The 12713-nt window shown below is 48.2% G+C and overlaps 2 protein-coding genes across 2 annotated transcripts; both read left to right on the top strand.

The window, feature by feature from the left end:
• LOC140126093 (E3 ubiquitin-protein ligase TRIM39-like) lies at window positions 1–1713 on the top strand. Its single transcript, XM_072145199.1, has one exon. It carries the CDS (start codon window positions 27–29, stop codon window positions 1620–1622), a length of 1596 nt encoding a protein of 531 aa, XP_072001300.1. The 5' UTR covers window positions 1–26; the 3' UTR covers window positions 1623–1713.
• On the top strand, window positions 1705–5269 carry LOC140126095 (E3 ubiquitin-protein ligase TRIM7-like). Its single transcript, XM_072145200.1, has one exon. The coding sequence runs from the start codon at window positions 2596–2598 to the stop codon at window positions 3976–3978; it is 1383 nt and encodes a 460-aa protein (XP_072001301.1). The 5' UTR covers window positions 1705–2595; the 3' UTR covers window positions 3979–5269.
• Window positions 5270–12713: the final 7444 nt, after the last annotated feature.

Here is a 12713-nt window from a genome sequence, read left to right as displayed (position 1 = left end):
GTTTCTCTCTTCCTCCTCCGTCAGCCATGGCGTCTGCCGACCTGAGAGAGGAGCTGGACTGCTCCATCTGTCTGACCACTTATACAGATCCTGTAATGCTGAGATGTGGACACAACTTCTGCCGGGTCTGTATTGAACGTGTGCTGGATACACAGGACGGGTCTGGAGGTTATTCCTGTCCTGATTGTAGAGAAGAGTTTCAGGAGAGGCCGGCACTGATGAGGAACTTAGCTCTGTGGAAGATAATGGAGAATTTACTGACTACTCAACCAACACCGAGAGAAACCGGGATCTTCTTCACTTACTGTGTGGACTCTCCTGTACCTGCTGTGATGTCCTGTCTACATTGTGAGGCTTCTCTGTGTGATAAACACCTGAAAGTCCACAGCAAGTCACCAGAACACGTCTTATCTGACCCCAGCACTTCCCTGGAGAACAGGAAATGTTCTGTCCATAAGAAGATCCTGGAATATTACTGCACAGAGGATGCTACATGTATCTGTGTGTCCTGCAGTTTGGCCGGAGAACATCGGGGGCACCAGGTGGAGATGCTGGATGAGGCCTCTAAGAAGAAAAAAAAGAAACTGAGAAATGTTCTCCAGAAACTGATCACAAAGAGAGAGGAGACTGAGGAAAGAGTCCAGAGTCTGGAGGAGAGCAGGAGAAAAGCTCAAGAAAAAGCCTCTGGAGAAGCTGAGAGAGTCACTGCCCTGTTTATAGACATCAGGAGACGACTGGACGACCTGGAGAAGAGGGTCCTGAGTGACATCTCCAGGCAGGAGAAGGAAAAGTCCCTCTCACTGTCTGCTCTGATCCAGAAGCTGGAGATACAGAAGGACGAGCTGTCCAGGAAGATGAGGCACATTGAGGAGCTGTGTAACATGACTGATCCACTGACTGTGTTACAGGAACCAGACACAGGTGACTTGTGTGATCCTGAGGAGGGGGGAGGTGATGAGGACACAGGGGGACATGATAACCAGCGCCATGATGTAGATGGTCTGGATGTGACTGTGATCTCAGACACATTACACACATTATGTGACATAATATCAGGTATAAGGAGCGGGATCTATGTGGAGGGTCCTGGAGACATATTACTGGATGTAAACACGGCTCATAATAATCTCCATATATCAGACGACCTGAAAATTGCAACCTGGACACAGAATCGTCCAGAAACAGCAGAGAGATTCCAGGATTATCCTCAGGTGATGAGCAGCCGGAGATTTACCTCAGGACGACATTACTGGGATGTGGAGAGCAGTAGATCAGGGTGGTGGATGGTCGGGATGTGTTATCCCAGTATAGACAGGAGGGGGCGCCAGTCATATATTGGAGATAATAACAAGTCCTGGAGTTTGAGGAGATATAATAATCAGTATTATGTGATACATGACAGTAATGAGATCCGGTTACCTGACAATATCTCCAGTGATAGAGTCCGGATCTGTCTGGATTATGAGGCGGGGGAGTTGTCCTTCTATGAGCTGTGTGACCCCATCAGACACTTACACACCTTCACCACCACCTTCACCGAGCCCCTTCATACTGTGTTATGTGTAAGGGAAGGTTCTATAAAGATATTAGAGGGAGACAGGAAGTGGGAGAAACCATCATAACTAAAGAAATCACCCACAGGCTGTATGAAGGCTTCAGGCCTCCACGCTTCAATAGACAACTAACAATTAACATGTACATTAATTAGTAAAAAAAAATCCGGTTTATTCTTGTATCTCTGACATTTATTTGTCCGGGAGCACAGCATGCTCTGAGTTTAAAGATTTTCTTGTAGTTTGTGCAACATCCCCCACCGGGGCCTAGCCTTTTCTTGAGGCTGGAGGCAGCCGGGCCTAGAATACTGGAGTGGCTGGCAGTTGCGGCCTAGGGCACGCTGATGCCCCGGTGCTTAGTATGGGGGCCGGAGGGCTGTCCTACTGCCTGGCCGGTCTCCAGTAGATGGTATGCAAGAAATATGGAGGGAGAAGCTAATGTACTTGTTCTCCCTGGGGCAACCCCTGAGTGTATGTAAGATAAGTCCCTGGGTGATGGATGGGGAAGTCCGTGGTGGTAACAGCCGTATCCAGGGATCAGACAGAGGCAAAGTTGTGCAAATCAACTCATGGTTCTTTAATGAACAACAGGTAGCAGGCAACGGGTCTAAACAGTCAACAGCAGATCTGGTACTGGAGTGATCGTGGAGAGTGGTCCTCAGGAATAAAGCACCAGCCTGGTAGTAGATGCAGGCTGGAATAATTTGGATGGAGCTGTGTCCACACTGTGAAAGCTGCAGCTCTGGACTCTAGAGTCTCCTGACTCTGGACCTGGGAATGGGTTATGTGTCAACACTGAAGGTGTACTGAACATTGTCTCTCTGTACACTCTCAGACTCCTGTAGTCTGTACTGGACCATGTGATCCCACTGCACAGGGGTTTTATACTCACCCTGGTCAGGTGGTAGTATCTCTCCAATCACACTGTATTGATCGTGTGCTGGATACACAGGACGGGTCTGGGGGTTATTCCTGTCCTGAATGTAGAGAAGAGTTTCAGGAGAGGCCGGCACTGATCAGGAACTTAGCTCTGCGGAAGATAATGGAGAATTTACTGACTACTCAACCAACACCGAGAGAAACCGGGATCTGCTGCACTTACTGTGTGGACTCTCCTGTACCTGCTGTGAGGTCCTGTCTACATTGTGAGGCTTCTCTATGTGATAAACACCTGAAAGTCCACAGCAAGTCACCAGAAAACGTCTTATCTGACCCCAGCACTTCCCTGGAGAACCGGAAATGTTCTGTCCATAAGAAGATCCTGGAATATTACTGCACAGAGGATGCTACATGTATCTGTGTGTCCTGTAGTTTGGCCGCAGAACACTTGGGACATAGAGTGGAGTCACTGGATGAGGCCTCTGAGAACAAAAAGAAACTGAGAAATGTTCTCCAGAAACTGATCACAAAGAGGAAGGAGACTGAGGAAAGAGTCCAGAGTCTGGAGGAGAGCAGGAGAAAAGCTCAAGAAAAAGCATCTGGAGAAGCTGAGAGAGTCACTGCCCTGTTTATAGACATCAGGAGACGACTGGACGACCTGGAGAAGAGGGTCCTGAGTGACATCTCCAGGCAGGAGAAGGAAAAGTCCCTCTCACTGTCTGCTCTGATCCAGAAGCTGGAGATACAGAAGGACGAGCTGTCCAGGAAGATGAGGCACATTGAGGAGCTGTGTAACATGACCGATCCACTGACTGTGTTACAGGAACCAGACACAGGTGACTTGTGTGATCCTGAGGAGGGGGGAGGTGATGAGGACACAGGGGGACATGATAACCAGCGCCATGATGTAGATGATCTGGATGTGACTGTGATCTCAGACACATTACACACATTATGTGACATAATATCAGGTATAAGGAGCGGGATCTATGTGGAGAGTCCTGTAGACATATTACTGGATGTAAACACGGCTAATAATAACATCTGTATATCACGTAACCTGAAAACTGCAACCTGGAGACAAAAGGAGCTAAAGCGTTCAGAAACATCGGAGAGATTCCAGGATTCTTCTCAGGTGATGAGCAGCCGGAGATTTACCTCAGGACGACATTACTGGGATGTGGAGATCAAGAGATCAGGGAGGTGGATGGTCGGGATGTGTTATCCCAGTATAGACAGGAGGGGAGGTCAGTCATGTATTGAATATAATAACAAGTCCTGGTGTTTGTGGAGATATAATAATGAGTATTATGTGATACATGACAGTAAATGGATCCAGTTACCTCACAATATCTCCAGTGATGGAGTCCGGATCTGTCTGGATTATGAGGCGGGGGAGTTGTCCTTCTATGAGCTGTATGACCCCATCAGACACTTACACACCTTCACCACCACCTTCACCGAGCCCCTTCATGCTGTGTTATGTGTAAGGGAAGGTTCTATAAAGATATTAGAGGGAGACAGGAAGTGGGAGAAACCATCATAACCTAAGAAATCACCCACAGGCTGTATGAAGGTTGCAGGCCTCCACGGTTCAATAGACAACTAACAATTAGCATGTACATTAATTAGGAAAAACTTAAAAGAAAATCTGGTTTATTCTTGTATCGCTGGAATTTATTTCTCCGGAAGCACAGCATGCTCTGAGTTTAAAGATTTTGCTGTAGTTTTTGTTATAGGAATAGAAAAGAAGTTAATGCTTGAAATGCTTTCTTATGATTTCTCATGTTTCCTTAAAGGGGTTTTCCCACGAAGGAAAGTTAGGCCCTATCCACGGCCTAACTTGCTGATTAGGGGGTTGCTCATTGATGAGACCCACACAGATCGCAAAAAAGAGGGGTCCATCGCTCTGTCAGATCAATGAGGCAGACGGCCGCGCATTGACCGTTTTGCTCTATAGAGAATAATGGAGCTGAACGGTCATGCACGGCCGTCTGCTCCATTAATCTGACGGGGGGACGACGGACCCCCGTTTTCGCGATCTCCACGGGATAGGGTCTAACTTTCCTTTGTGGGAAAACCCCTTTAAGCTTGCAGGTCACTGGTGTCTACACTTATATTTTCCATTTTTTCTTCTTTTGCCCTGCAGGCAATAGGTTCATTTGTTTTCTGTTTCCGCCACGTTAGTGCAACACCCCTGCCAACGTGTAGGCAAAGAGGTAGTTGCGAATAGGGCCCTCTACCTGTCGAAATCCATATAGTGACTCTGATCAACTCACCCAAAGGATAATGCAGTGAGATCTCAGGTAATAGCAGCAGTAGATTCTGCCCGAACAGGCAATAGTTAAGTGGGTGTAAGTTATTGACCAATGATGTTGCTGCATTGTAAACTGGAGTGTGATTGGAGAGGTGCTACCACCTGACCAGGAGAATAAAACCCCTGGACAGGGAGGAGCACGGTCTTTTGGACCTCATGCTCCTTCTCAGGAGCCTGCTCTCTTTAACACCAGCTCTCTTGGAGAGCACATGCTTTACCATCAAGACTCTCAGCACATGGACTGAGTGAAGAGGGAGACAGTGTTCAGCACACCTTCAGTGCTGAAACTTAACCTAATCCCAGGACCAGAGTCAGGAGACTTCAATCCAGAGCTGCAACTTCCACAGTTTGGACACAGCTCCATCTCAATTATCCCAGCCTGCATCTACTACCAGGCTTGCGCACTAGTCCCAGGGACCCTCTCCATGACCACTCCAGTAATCCGAATCTGCTGTGAGACCATCTAGGCCTGTTGCCTGCTGTTGCTCAATAAAGAACCGTGAGTTATTTTGCCCATGTTGCCCCCGTCTGATCCCTGGATACGGCTGTTACCACCACAGGCTTCCCCATCCATTACCCAGGGACATATCTTACAGACACTAAGGGGTAGCTCCAGGGAGAACCAGCACATTAGCCTCTCCCTCCATATTTCTTGCACACACCACCCACTGGAGACCTGCCAGGCTGTAGGACAGTCCTCCGGTCCCCATACCAAGCACCATGACATCAGCGTGCTAGCCACTCCGGTATTCTGGGCCCCGGCTGCCTCCAGGCCCCAAGAAAAGGCTAGGCCCCGGTGGGGGATGTTGCATTAGCATAGTTACCAACCGTCCCAGATCCAGCAGGACAGTCTAAGTTTTCAGGTTCTGTTCCACTATCCTGTTCCGTGGGAGGTATGTACCGGAATGACAATTCTACCGGCATCCTCCGGACAATGACAGAGCTGATTACAGAGCCAGTAGCTACCTGCACTCTGTGCCTCTGATTCTACTATATGTAGTAATGCCATGTGATGATGTCATTCCTGTCTGTCGTCTTCACTGCTACCTGCACTCGGCCTGGCTTGGTGAACTTCAGTGAACTCCGAGGAACTTCAGCGCAGCAGCAACATTTAGTGGACATCGGGGGAACTACCTTAGTGAATCGCCGGAAGACCCCGAATCCTCCACAGAGAACGCGTTGCTGGATCGCGAATGGACTGGGTAAGTAAATCTGCCCCATTGTGTTTCTCAGCTTCGGATGGAGGCCCCGCCTACCAGTCCGGGGCCTCTGTGTACCAGCAAAGTGGCTTCTCCAGCAGACGAAACAGAGGTGAGGGGACAGGAAAAAGAAAAGAACAGGAAATGCCCCAAGTGTCTTCCCTGACTAAACACAAAAGATATCATCAAAATGTTTCTATTACTTTGAAGTACAATGGGGGTCAATTACTAAGGGCCCGATTTGCGTTTTCCCGACATGTTACCCGAATATTTCCGATTTGCGTCGATTTCCCCTGAATTGCCCCAGGATTTTGGTGCACGCGATCGGATTGTGGCGCATCGGCGCTGGCATGCACGCAACGGAAATCGGGGGGGCGTGGCCGAACGAAAACCAGACGGATTCGGAAAAACCGCCGCATTTAAAAAAAAAAAAGTGCAGCGAAAATTGCACTTACCTTCACTCAGCCCGGCTCGGTGTATTCCAGTGCGTTCCGATGCTCTTCAGAGCAGCAGCGCTACCTGGTGGACGGCGGAGGAACTACCTTTATAAATCCCGGCCAGACCCGAATCCAGCGCAGAGAACGCGCCGCTGGATCGTGAATGGGCCGGGTAAGTAAATCTGCCCCAATGACTGCAAAGACAGTAGTGGTGGGAAGTCCGACTCACTATGAAGAACTGACTCTTCTGGCTCCTGAACGACTCCCTTTAAAATATGTAACAGGGAGCCTCAGGCCAGTCAGTCACCCCATCCACTCAACTTTTAACCTGATTTTATCAGGTCAAAGGGGGTGTGGTGAGCCAATTAGGGGCAGGGTTAAGTGAGCTGTTTAAGGGAGCCGACTCCTTTCATTCATACAAAAGAGCTGACTCTTCCTGCCAGCTTGCTCGTGAATGACCCATCACTAACCAGGAGATGTGAGCCGGCCATACACTCAGGAAACTACTCTGCATCTCCTAATAATTGTGTAGGTGCAGAGGGCAGGGGGGCAGCACAGAGAGGTTAGATAGCAGCTCGTGTCATGTGCCCCCTGCCCTTTCCAGCAGCTTCAGACCTTGAGCAGCTCCACAGCAGGCATGAGGGAGGCCACTCAGATCATACAATGCTAAAGGCCAGACATTGGGGGTCATTTACTAAGGGTCCAAATCGTGCATTTTCATTGTGTTTCCCCAATTTTTCCGATTTGCGCCGAATTGCCCCGGGATTTTGGCGCACGCGAGCGGATTGTGGCGCATCGGCGCCGGCTTTCACGCAACAGAAATGGGGGGGGGGGCCCGTCGGAAAACGCAACGGAATTGGAAAAAACACGGAATTTAAAAAACAAAATGTGTCGCAAAATCAATAACTCACATGCCCCGGGAATAGGTTGGTGAACTCCGGCGGACCTCGGCGCAGCAGTGACACCTGGTGGACATCGGGTGCACGACCTTAGTGAATCGCTGGGAGACCCGAATCCTCATCGGAGAACGCGCCACTGGATCGCGACAGGACCGGGTAAGTAAATGACCCCCATTGTGATTGTTTTGCCCTTCACGCCTTCTCCACGCCAAGAGGGGATAAAGGAGATGCAGACAGCAGCGCCTGCACCCTCGCTATAACCTATGACCGTTCATGAGTGAAAGTTTCTAGGTTATTGAGCAATTCCATGCCGTATCATTGTACGCTGCGCAGCCCAGATGTATCCGGGGAATTGGGGACTTCATCCTATGATAACCCCCCATGTGTGTAAATAAGATTGTACAGACATGTTCTTGTGTATGTATCCTGCAGGAATTGGTGCTGGAGATCAGTAATTAAAGGGAACCTGTCAGGATGATTTACCACTTAATGCATTATGTACATCATAATGGTGTTAACTCCTTACCAACGTGTCATGTATTAGTACAAACCTCGGCTGTGGTTGTATGTAGAGGGCTCACGGGACAGATTATAGGGGGGGATGACGCCTGGGACACACGCTCTGGACCCCACCACTTTCCCCTTAAAGGGGACCCCACCAAATGTGGGCGATTTGAGCGGTCCCATTACTGCCCGATTTGGGTTTGTGTAATAAGTTCCTTGCTCTGCCATTAGATGGTCTAAGGCAGTGGTGGCGAACCTATGGCACGGGTGCCAGAGGTGGCACTCACACCAGACAGGACTCAAAATCTTCCTCCAGTTCCAAACAACTTAAAAGATGCTGCTTTCAGTCATATTTTGATACTTACTTCGCTACTTGGGACTGTAGGAAGAGGGAGAATGTGTAGACAGGGCCGAATTATCTTTGGAGGACCTCCTACTGGCCCCACGATTCTCTGTGTACAGAGGGACACTGGAAAGAAGCTAACATGATGAAAGATTTCCATCTTTCTACTGTGTTGCTGTCCTCAGGAGGCAAATAAAAGTTGTTGAACAGGGAGCAGTAAGTTACTGCTTTAATTTTTGCTTGGCACCTCACTATAAATGAGGGGGTTTTTGGGTTCAGTTTGGGCACTCGCCTCTTAAAAGGTCCGCCATCACTGGTCAAGGTAAACCAAGATGGCGGCGCCAGAGCAGTGACTTCACAGAGTGTCACACAGATTGTGACATCACTACTTTTCCTGCCGGCATGGCGTCGCCCTCTTGGTACACCTCCGAGAGACACCGCGAGGGAAGAAGATGAGGTTGGGGGAAAAGCGGAAGGTTAAGTATAATTTTATTATTTTACCCTGGACTGTATATAGGTTTTTTAGGTGAATTGTATATAGATAGTTATAGGAGGTGCATATAGCTATATAGTTAATGATAGGGATGCATATAGTGATTATTGGGGGCTGTATTTACTGATTGCTGGGGGCTGTATACAGTGATTACTGGGGGCTGTATATAGTGATTGCTGGGGAGCTGTATAAAGCGATTGCTCTACCCTGTCTAAACTACATTCAATTGGGGGCCCCCACCAACCTTAATCCAGCCCTTAATCCGGTATATAGACAGCCATAGCACATGCCCACTTAGTATATAGACAGATCCTGCATGTGCCCACTCAGTATATAGGTAGCCCCTTCACATGTCCCCTCAGTATATAGACAGCCCCAGCACATGTCCCCTCAGTATATAGATAGACCCACCAGTCCACAGGTAGATCGTCATTCCCTGACGTCATCAGGGAGTGACAATCTGTCTCCATGACAGCCTCAACACCCGAGGCTATGCTTTCTGGCCATTTGTTACAATGTGCCAGTGGCATATTGTAATAAATGATCAGTAAAATCCCCATATAAAGCCATTGGGTAGTACATGGTAGCATCAGACAACCTGAGGTTAAAGTACCCTAGGGGGTCTGAAAAATAGTAAAAAAATAGAAAAAAAAGTCAAAAATTCAAATCACCCCCTTTCCCAAGAAATGATAAAAAACAGTGAAAAATCACAGACATGTTAGGTATCGCCATGTCCCAAAATGTCCGATCTATGAAAATAGAATTATTCTCGACATTTAACCCTGTGACGGAAAGTAGCAGCGAAATGTCCCAAACGCAACTTTTTCGCCATTCCGCAACATATAAAAAAATTGTATAAAAAGTGATCAAAAGATTTTCTCTTATACAATGCAGAATCTTTTTGACAAGTTACTTGTATCTGTAAAGGGGTTTTCCTTTGGGACGGCCATAGTATTGCTGAAGCCTGTAGAGCTGCACAGGGGCCGAGTAGGAAGGGGGCCCCCTGTCTGCCTATCAGACTGCCCTCACATGGAATAGTGCTGATCTCCATCTGCAAAGAACAGTCATCTCACCCATCGGGGACAGTAATACAAGACTGCAGGAGCCGCAAACTCAGACAGGAATAGGACCTGCTTTGAATGGAATGGAAACAGCCCTTTGCATGAGCCCGTACAAGAGACTGGGGTCCTGTGCTAGCCGTAGAATAATAATAATAATTCCTTTATTTATATAGCGCACACAGATTTGGAAAGTGCTGCACAGAGCTTGTCACATCAGTCCCTGTCCCCAATGAAGCTCACAATGTGGGAGGAAACTGGAGGACCCGAAGGAAACCCACACAAACACGGAGATAAAACATACAAACTCTTTGCAGATGTTGACCTGGATGGGACAAGAATCTAGGACCCCAGCGATGCAAGGCTGTAGTGCTAACCACTGAGCTGCCGTTCTGCCCATGGTCTGGTCTGAGCACCTGACCCTGAGGCCTGTTACCACATGGCGTTTTTGTTACGTTTTTTAAACACAATTGGAATGGTGTTTGGCCAAAACGCAAATGCATTTCCAATGAACCGCATGCCAAAACCATTCTCACTTGAGTTTTGGATGTGTTTAAAACCTCGACAAAACCGCCATGTGGGAACCCGCCCTCACATTCCCCGGCCAATCTTAGCCATAGCTTGTTTCTACAAGCGGTTATTTTGCCGCATTGGCTGTTCGGCAGCTAATCTGACTATATGTTTGGCTTAGGCGGGTCCACTCATCTCTGAGCAAACATACTTGTCCGAGCTTGATGTTAGTTCGAGCATTAGCGTACTCACAACTGCTCGTTGCTCGGATGAATATTTCGCCAGCTCGCGAAAGTGGCATCTCCCGCCGTTTTGATTTTTGGCGGCCAGAAACAGAGCCATTCACAAGCCAGGAGACTCTGCAGTACACCCAGCATCACGTGGTACACTTACATGTCGATAGCAGTGGTTGGCTGGCCTGATCAGGTGACCCTGGAATATACTAGCCACTCCCCACGCTGCTTGGATCAAAGTGAAAGTCACAGCACAAAATCCTTTTGTGTGCTGTCAGTGGTGCAAATGCAATTTCATCTAGCTTAGTCTGCCTGCTACTGTTTAGCAAGCTAGTCTCCAGAAATCCCAATCCACATTCTCTCTGCCGGTGAAGCGTAATGTACGTCCCGTGTGGCGTAATCTAATACGTTTTTTTGTTCACATTAGTAAAGTACACGCTTCGGGCCCCCAGATCCATTTTGGGTGGGGAGGAGCCGAGAGGCAGGGGCTTGGACAGGCGAAAGCTTGCCTGGCAGCGGACCGCCAGCTCCATCCCAAGATCCAACTAACATTGTTTTAACTGCAGCAACTTTAATCTACTACTATAACCTTTTAGCTCTAAAATCTATCTTTTTACTCCTCTTTTCTCACCTCCTTACCTTCACCTCAGGTGCCATAACCGTCCCCACTGCCTCTACATGTCGTCTCCATAGCTGCCACCACACGCCGTCTCCATACGTTGTCTCCATAGCTGCCACCACACGTCGTCTCCATAGCAGCCTCCACACGTCGTTTGCATAGCTGCCTACACACGTTGTCTCCATAGCAGCCTCGACATGTCGTCTCCATAGCTGCCACCACACGTTGTCTCCATAGCAGCCTCCACACATCGTCTCCATAGCAGCCTCCACACGCCGTTTCCATAGCTGCCTCCACACGTTGTCTCCATAGCAGCCTCCACATGTCGTCTCCATAGCAGCCACCACACATTGTCTCCATAGCAGCCTCCACATGTCGTCTCCATAGCTGCCTCCAAAAGTCGTCTCCATAGCTGCCCCCACATGTCGTCCCCTTAGCAAACGAGCTGTATCAGGCTCATTTTTCCGGTGTTTCACCAGGTACGTTATGGAACTTGGTCATTTGTCGCCACCATGCTGTGTTGTCAACTAAATATACCGTCAACCTTTTGTTCACATAGGAAATCATTTCAGCGCTTCTTGCTCACCTCCTTTGGTTCCTCTCTGCCGCCATAACCAGGCCAAATACTGATACATACAGTGCTACACGTTATCCTCACCAAAAGGAATTTTTAAAATTGGTTTGAAGCCTGAGTCCATTTGGGGTATGTCGCCATGCCACTCTCTAGCCTGCCGATGCCTCTGCATGCCGTCTTCTATAGGGTCAGGGTCAATTATTGGGTGTTTTAGATGCTATCTCTCCTCACTCGGTCACTCTGTCATTGCCATGCTGTTGTCCATAATTTTGGCATAATGGTGCAATTATGCAGCCTCAGAGGCATCCATGCATGCTGCCCCTGCTGTTTCCTGTCCATTTCCGTGGTGTTTCCATCATTTTCTGAGGTTTCCAGGTTTTTGGCCAAGCTTCCCTGTGCAGAGCCGTGGTCACCTTGAAAAATGCTCGAGTCTCCCATTGACTTCAATGGGGCTCGTTATTCGAAACGAGCACCGGAAAAAGTTCGACTCGAATAGCGAGCACTCGAGCATTTTAGTGCTCGCTCATTTCTAATCTCTACATATGGGATGGTTACTTTTCATGCACAGGAACCCCACACTGGCTAGGTCCATCTCCAGAACCTGTACAGGTTGGTTGTTATGGCTGCTTTCAGTTGCTGGGACCCATAGGATCAACAGAGAATGGAGCAGAAAGAACGGCGCAGATTTCTGCTTAGTGGCCGAGCGGTGGTACTGCACATCAATGTATTGTATATATGAGCACATTAATGTATAGAATAGATGCTTGATGATTCTTACTAGTGTCCATCAATAGGTTACATAGGACATATCTTGTGATGTTCGGCCCTGTCCTGCGGAAACAACTACAAAACTTGGCCTTTGTTATAGTCACAGAATTGTGGTTTAGTTTTCCTTTTCTCAGCAGTGGCTTCCATGTATATATAGCAGAGCAAATGTACAGAATATGGATTTTAGGATTCTTACAAGTGTCTAGTAATGGGTTAATAGAGACTGATCTTGTGCTGTTCAGCTCCGCCCTGTGCACACAGGTACAACACTTCTCCTTCCTGATTGTCCTAGAATTGTAGTTTCGTTTCTCTCTTCCTGCTCTGTCA

This window comes from Engystomops pustulosus, chromosome 4, assembly GCF_040894005.1.
Source record: "Engystomops pustulosus chromosome 4, aEngPut4.maternal, whole genome shotgun sequence".
NCBI classification, from domain to species: Eukaryota; Metazoa; Chordata; class Amphibia; order Anura; family Leptodactylidae; genus Engystomops; species Engystomops pustulosus.
This window is presented reverse-complemented; position numbering and strand designations above follow the sequence as displayed.

Excerpts from the sequence above, each read along its gene's own strand:
- LOC140126093 (XM_072145199.1), top strand. The coding sequence starts at position 27 with ATGGCGTCTGCCGACCTGAGAGAGGAGCTGGACTGCTCCATCTGTCTG.
- LOC140126095 (XM_072145200.1), top strand. The coding sequence starts at position 2,596 with ATGGAGAATTTACTGACTACTCAACCAACACCGAGAGAAACCGGGATC.